Raw genomic sequence first — 6,978 nt, 5'->3', positions numbered from 1 at the left:
TACATGTTTCACTTGAAAGCTTGGATTGTATGACATATACAGTTTACAAATAAAGAAATATTTAATCATTTTGGAAATTAAAACTACATCTCTTCAAGTATCAACTTAAAAACCTCCTGATTCACTGATGATCATCAGGAAGATGCAGCTGTTGTGTTGGCATCAACTTTTTCACTGGACAGTTTTCAGTCTGATGGAGACTTGGTTTGTTTTTCACCTAAAACAAAACTTATTTTATTTTGAACCACGGCTRTAAAGATTTTGTTTATGTTTTGTCAAAATAATATGTATTCCTTTTTAACTTACTCTGCAGTTTTGGAAATAAATCAAAGCTTTGCTTGCTTCCAGGTTGGATGAGGACAGATTGCTTAGAGATTTGTTTTAAGGCCTCTGCATACTCCATCTGAAGCCGAACAGTCGATGCACAGTCACATGGTTTTTTTCGGCGTACGTTTTCGTGCACACCATTCATAGTTTTTTTATTTTATTTTATTTTCTTAAGCGAGCTGTGAAAACAAAATGCAGCTTCTGAGTGCTTTCTGCATTCCTACAAMACTGTTAAATGTATTTACAAAAGACACTAAACTGATTCAGATTTAGCATAAAATAAATCAAGTTTTATAATGGCATGTCTGTGTCACCACCCCCCAAACTAAAATAAAAAATAAATAAGTAAATAAAATGACAGCCCACCACCATGGTTAAAAAAAATCCTAGGGTAAACCCTGTTGAGTGGATCTGGTTTTCCTCAAGTAATTTTGTCTCATATTCCTTTCTGCAGCACTTGGAGAGTTCATGCATCCCTGTGAAGAYGATATAGTCTGCAAATGTACAACTGAGGAAAACAAAGTTCCTTATTTCAACGCCCCGGTGTATTTGGAAAACAAAGAGCAGATTGGAAAAGTGGATGAGATATTCGGCCAACTGAGGGACTTTGTATCCTTTCTGTTACGATTTCAGCTGAACACTGTGCCATGAATGTCTGTTACACAGAGTATTAATCATCCTTAACTRATTTGTGCAGTATTTTTCGGTCAAACTCTCAGAAAATATGAAGGCGTCGTCGTTCAAAAAAATGCAAAAGGTAAAAGAATTCACTGGATGCAGATATACAGTGTTTATAGGCTGTGGTATTTAATGTCTTTTCTTTTTCAGTTTTACATAGATCCAATGAAGCTCCTCCCATTRCAAAGATTCCTGCCTAGGCCCCCAGGAGAAAAGGGGCCACCAAGAGGAGGCAGAGGGGGAGGCAGGGGTGGAGGAAGAGGGGGAGGAAGAGGTGGGGGTCGTGGAGGTCAGTTAATKTTTGGTTTAAACATTTGAAATATTCATTTAGTCAATCTTTCTTTCTTAGTTTTTCCTATTTGTGCTTTCCAACTTGTTAGTTTTAGTTACTGAAAACAACCTGTAAAAAGCGGTCCGATCATTCGTTTTTCTTCTATATCAGGTAGTTTTCGAGGCAACAGAGGTGGGGGTGGGCGTGGTGGGTTTGGAGGTGGACGTGGTGGAGGCGGCTTCAGAGGAAGAGGAGGAGGAGGAGGTGGTGGTGGAGGGCGTGGATTCAGAGGTCGGTGCATTTTTATACACTTTGTGGAACMTTGAGTCATCTCTTAATAAATGCATTTAAATGTTTCTTTCTTTTTTTTTTTTGTTGCCAACATCTTGGTTACTCATAGGTGGGAGATGATCAGACTGTGACCTGGTGTGAACTTCGCTTGCTTCATCTAAAATGTTGCGCTCTCTGTGAGATCCTGACCAGAAAGACTCAAAAACTCTGCATCTACTTGATAAACTTGTGTTTTTGTTTTTCATTTTGTATCAGTTTTGGATAAGCAAGGAATTTTAATTATCTGTATTTAAAAGGTTCAYATGTATCCTTGTGTATAACAAGGAGGGAACCTTTTTGTGTCGGAGCATTGTTAAATCAGTTCATCAAAAAGATGTTTTGTACTGATTGAGCTAGAATATTTGATTGATTTTTTTAAATTACAAAACTCAATCAAAAACCTCCAAGAAGGTAAGTCAGAGTTTATTCAGTGGTAGTGTTAAGACCTTTTATTACTTAAACTGTAATATGTCTATCAAATAATGTATTTTTATTAAAGGCCTTGATTAAAAAGTGCTGTTAAACTGAGTATGTGTCTTTAATTTTCAGGTTTTTGAGTAATTTTTGACACTTTAAAACGGTTAAAACAAAACTCATTTACCACTATATTTTAAAAAATAATGATAAAAAATAAAATGTCTTGTGATGGACTTGCGACCTGTCCATGGTGTACCCCGCCCCTTGCACTGTGTCCCACTCGATCCTGAAAGGAATAAGCGCGTACAAAAAATGGATGGATTTTTAAAAAAGAAGTTATACTCGGCATATGATACGARCCTGAATCCTGTGAGGAAACAAAAATAACCAATTTTTTGATTTTGTCATTGATTATAAGAGAAGTGCACATTCTTCTGAAATTATTTGCCTTGTGCAATTTTTTTGGTGAAGCTTAACATGCAGAATGCRTGCTCATAATTGTGATGAATAATTTTAAACCTTCCTCATACAATTCATGGGAATTCCAAGCATCTTTTGAATTTGTTAAGTAAARCGATCAGGTTTGAGCCAGAGAAGATAGAGGTAATTTGAGATGTGAAGTAGGTAAATGGTTTCAATGAAAGGGAAATTGCTAACTTCAGATATTTCCACACAATTTGCAAATACGTTTATAGCAGGGGCGCCCAAACATTTTTCCCGAGGGGGTCAAAAGGAAAATCTATCCATGGCTGCGGGCCAAATGCAGTTATATAATACATGAAATACAAATACTTTTTAAAGTAAAGTCCTTTATTTTTAACGATTAAKCTGTGCAATGGCCCTCTTTTGTTTTTAGTCTGTGCACTTGGAGAAAGTCTGCCATACGCTCAAGTAGCAAAGGCTCATGGGACAATATGAGTTTTTGTGGCCTTATAAAGTGCGCAAATCTACATGTGGGGTTAAATATGATCTAAATGTTGTTGTCATTTCATGTTTCATGTTTAATCCTAATAAATCAAAGATATGTCAGCACCATGAAAGAAAACTACCTACAGCCCTTTTATTTAGTCATTTGACCAATGAAAATACTGTGTTTCTACCTATAGGATAACAGGTTACAACCTTGTAACTCTGGCAACTGTTGGTGGGCCAAATCAAATGGCTTCAAATTTGGCCCGCGGGCCCGAATTTGGGCTCCTCTGGTTTATAGATTCTAACATGATTTCAAATGCTAAAGTTGCACTTTTTTTCTGCACAGTGTATCTCATATTTAGGAACTTCTGATTAAAATTGGGTGAATAAAGGTGTAAATGCAATAAAATTGATTTTGCAATAGTCTTAGCAAAAAGTTTACTTTTTTGTGGGATAATCCCACGTTAATCAGTCTTGAATGAAATTTGCATCCTCCTTAATATCCAAAATAAGTGTTTGAGCCAAAGAGAAACGGCTGTTTATTCTATTATTTTAGACTCTAAAATAATACAAGAGTTAGACTCTAACATTTAGACTCTAAAATAATACTAAAGAGTTTAGACCTATTTTTTTCTTATTTCCGCTTACGTAACACCCACCCTGAGTCTTCTCGTTTCTGATTGGCTCAGACGTCAACTCCTTTACGGCTGCGCATTAAACCCCGCCCCTCTCTCTGCAGAAAGAACGAACATGGAGACAGCTGGAAAAGTAAGTTCCCACAGAGTTTGCATGAATTATCTCATTTGCTTTACAGTAATTTGCTTGTGTCGATTAAGTGTCACAAAATCATGCTTATGGAGCCTCCAAAAATGCTACAATTGGCTTGCTAATGCCGTGCTGTTCACGTGCGTTGAAGGAGTGCAACAAAAGAGTCGCTGTTCCCAACTTCACCACGGACCTGATAGGTCAGTTATAACTGGAACTTTCGGGTTTCTGCAACGCCTCTGCTTGGAGATATGGTTCTTTTTGTTTCGCGTGATACTTAAGCAAGTAATTGTGTCCAAAACACAAATAAATAAATTTCTTGGCGGCAATCAATTACGTCACGCCCGGTTAACCTGAAGTTAATGGATGATGATGATGCAGCTAGAAACAGTTGCAGGAGGAATGTACTGGGACTTTGGCACAAGCTTGGAATGAGCTCAGAGGTTATCTACATTATAAAACTGGCTGCAGTTCAAGTCCCAGCSTTTCTTGAAGGAATGCCAGCGTTTTAGTTTAAAAAGTTGAGAAATAGATTTGTAGCATTTATTTATTTTGTTGTCAAATCTTATAAATAACTGCGAATACTGTGATATCTGACCTGTTAGTCTTGGTAGTGTTATTGCTACTACCACTCCAAACTTTAAGCTAATTTTCCTTATAATTTATTGAGGTATTAGAGTTTTTGTGTAAACTGAGGTCGAACTGTTGTGGCAGCCATCTTTAATGTGCTTGATCATCCCTTACAGTGCATTATGAGATGTTTTTTTTTCTAACAAACTACCTGGGTTGACCCTATCAGTGAAGGCCAAGGTTTTAAGCAAAGAAGACTTGCAAAAGCATAATTGAATAATAATAAACACACGTTCATGTCACTAAAATGGCAYGTCTGTTAATTATAACCATTTGTCTTAAATTCTGTGTTTTCCTTCAGGTGATCAAGTGCAAGGCAGCTGTTGCCTGGGAACCAGGAAAGCCCCTCTCCATTGAGGAGGTGGAGGTAGCCCCACCTAAGGCCCACGAAGTTCGCATCAAGGTAAGACACCAAACGTTTACCGTGTACCAGAGAAAATCCTTATTTAGATGCCTGTTCACCAATTTTAGAGAGAAAAAACAAGTTTTGTTGAGTTCTAAAACCTAAAAAAACACTCCCTCCTGTCAGGTTTTTGCCACAGGCGTGTGTCACACAGATGCCTACACCCTYAGTGGCAGTGATCCTGAGGGACTCTTCCCTGTCGTCCTGGGACATGAGGGTGCTGGAACARTTGAGAGCGTGGGCGAAGGTGTCACTAAATTCAAGCCAGGTGAGCAACAGTTGTCAAACAGCCATGTTTTTTAAGGATTATTATTTTTTATTAATCTATATATTTTTTGTTCAGGCGATACTGTCATCCCTTTGTATGTGCCTCAGTGTGGGGAATGCAAATTCTGCAAAAACCCCAAGACCAACCTCTGCCAGAAAATTAGGTAAAATATAACGTTTAAAAACTCACCCTGCTTTAAAGTGCCTGTGACATGCGTATCCATGAAATACAAAAAGTTAAAGAAAATATATTTATATTTAATAAACTTGGCATAATACACGTGATTTTACTTATGTCACAGAATTGGCATATACTCTTTTAGATTTGTCTCAGTTTAAGTGAAACAGGAAGTGACATCAAAGGGGAACTCTTGGAGAAAGAAAASTTTTTTGTTTATTTAATATTATTTGAACTATGACTCTTTCTCATCTCTATGATGGTGATTAAAATCTAAAGAAACATCAGATTGTTCTCTACAATCTGAGCATTTTAGCGACGCTCTGTTCACATTCCCCTTTGACATSACTTCCTGTTAMTTTCYATGCAAATATCCTAACAACTGTTCATCTCAGCTGCATGAAATCTTCCTTACGATGTGTTATTGGTGTTATCTTTCCAAAAAATACATTCATATTTATTAGAAAATATCGATGTCACATAGGCACTTTAAGACAACCAAATCAAATCAAAGCCTAGGCATACTAAAAAATAAATAATTAAATAAATTAAGCATGCATTTATTATGCAAGCCTTGCTTTTCCTGTGTTTCCATCATGCAGAGTAACTCAGGGTCAGGGCCTGCTCCCTGACAAGACGTCRCGCTTCACCTGCAAGGGAAAGCAAGTGTTCCACTTCATGGGGACCAGCACCTTTTCAGAGTACACTGTGGTGGCTGACATCTCACTGGCCAAGGTTAATGAGAAAGCGCCACTGGATAAAGTGTGCCTTCTTGGATGTGGTATTTCGACAGGTTATGGYGCTGCTCTCAACACCGCCAAGGTGAGCATTGAAGTCTGTGTGCTGTGAGATATTGCTACTTTTATTTAAAAAAAAACGTCCTGTAAGAAATGCAGTGTGACCAACAAATCTTTGTTTCTTATTTTTTCTTCTTATATCTTATTTCTTTACATTTTTCATTAAAATAGATCATAACTGGGCAGATCTGAGAAGTTGCACGTCTTAGAACTTTAGTCTGGGTTGTCAGTCTTTTGTGCTGTGTCTTTGAGGTTGAGCCTGGTTCCACGTGTGCCGTGTTTGGACTCGGAGCGGTCGGYCTGGCTGTCGTAATGGGCTGCAAGGCCGCTGGAGCGACCAGGATCATTGGTGTGGAAATCAACCCCGACAAGTTTGAGAAAGCCAAGGAGTTTGGAGCTACTGAGTTTGTGAACCCGAAGGACCACAGCAAGCCCATCCAGGAGGTTCTGGTGGAGATGACCGATGGGGGTGTGGACTACTCATTTGAGTGCATTGGAAATGTGAACATCATGGTGAGAGTATGGTSTTGAAAGGCAGTTTGAAAGATGTCTGTGCATTTAACCAGTGACATGACATTTTCTTGTTTCAGAGAGCTGCTCTGGAGGCTTGCCATAAAGGTTGGGGTGAAAGTGTCATCATCGGTGTTGCTGGTGCAGGGCAGGAGATCTCCACCAGACCGTTTCAGTTGGTGACAGGGCGAGTGTGGAGGGGCACAGCATTTGGAGGTTAAGAACGGTTATTTCTGTTTTTATAACTCTCTTACTAAAAATGTTTAATTATATATATAGCGGGTAAAATAAGTATTGAACACGTCACCATTTTTCTCAGTATATATATTACTAGAGGTGCTAATGACATGAAATTTTCACCAAATGTCGGTAACAACCCAAGTGATCCATACATACAAAGAAATCAAACCATACTGTAAATGTCCAGAAATGAAGTTATTTGTAATAATGTGGAATGGCACAGGGAAAAAGTATTGAACACATGAAGAAAGGG

At 38.2% G+C, this 6,978-nt stretch overlaps 2 protein-coding genes across 2 annotated transcripts in view; both read left to right on the top strand.

Annotated features, from left to right (window-relative positions):
• Positions 1-781: 781 nt before the first annotated feature.
• gar1 (GAR1 homolog, ribonucleoprotein) lies at positions 782-2,134 on the top strand (the record flags this gene model as incomplete). Its single annotated transcript, XM_014001964.1, is given in 5 exon segments — positions 782-936; positions 1,025-1,084; positions 1,156-1,294; positions 1,448-1,567; positions 1,677-2,134. Coding segments are annotated over 5 exon segments (485 nt in total), but the record flags the coding sequence as incomplete, so codon positions are not given.
• Positions 2,135-3,639: 1,505 nt separating this feature from the next.
• The window catches only part of LOC106513238 (alcohol dehydrogenase class-3), a 6,860-nt gene continuing 3,521 nt past the window's right edge, over positions 3,640-6,978 (top strand). Inside the window, exons 1-7 of the mRNA XM_014001962.1 lie at positions 3,640-3,703; positions 4,632-4,733; positions 4,860-5,001; positions 5,077-5,164; positions 5,781-6,000; positions 6,228-6,488; positions 6,566-6,701. Of these exons, the coding sequence (XP_013857416.1) occupies positions 3,686-3,703; positions 4,632-4,733; positions 4,860-5,001; positions 5,077-5,164; positions 5,781-6,000; positions 6,228-6,488; positions 6,566-6,701 (967 nt within the window). The 5' untranslated portion in view covers positions 3,640-3,685. The remainder of the gene's footprint in view (positions 3,704-4,631; positions 4,734-4,859; positions 5,002-5,076; positions 5,165-5,780; positions 6,001-6,227; positions 6,489-6,565; positions 6,702-6,978) is intronic.

The sequence above is a fragment of the Austrofundulus limnaeus genome, unplaced genomic scaffold (assembly GCF_001266775.1).
Source record: "Austrofundulus limnaeus strain Quisiro unplaced genomic scaffold, Austrofundulus_limnaeus-1.0 Scaffold11, whole genome shotgun sequence".
In the NCBI taxonomy this organism is placed as follows: Eukaryota; Metazoa; Chordata; class Actinopteri; order Cyprinodontiformes; family Rivulidae; genus Austrofundulus; species Austrofundulus limnaeus.
The sequence above is the reverse complement of the archived record's forward strand: the minus strand, read 5'-3'. Positions and strand labels throughout refer to the sequence as shown.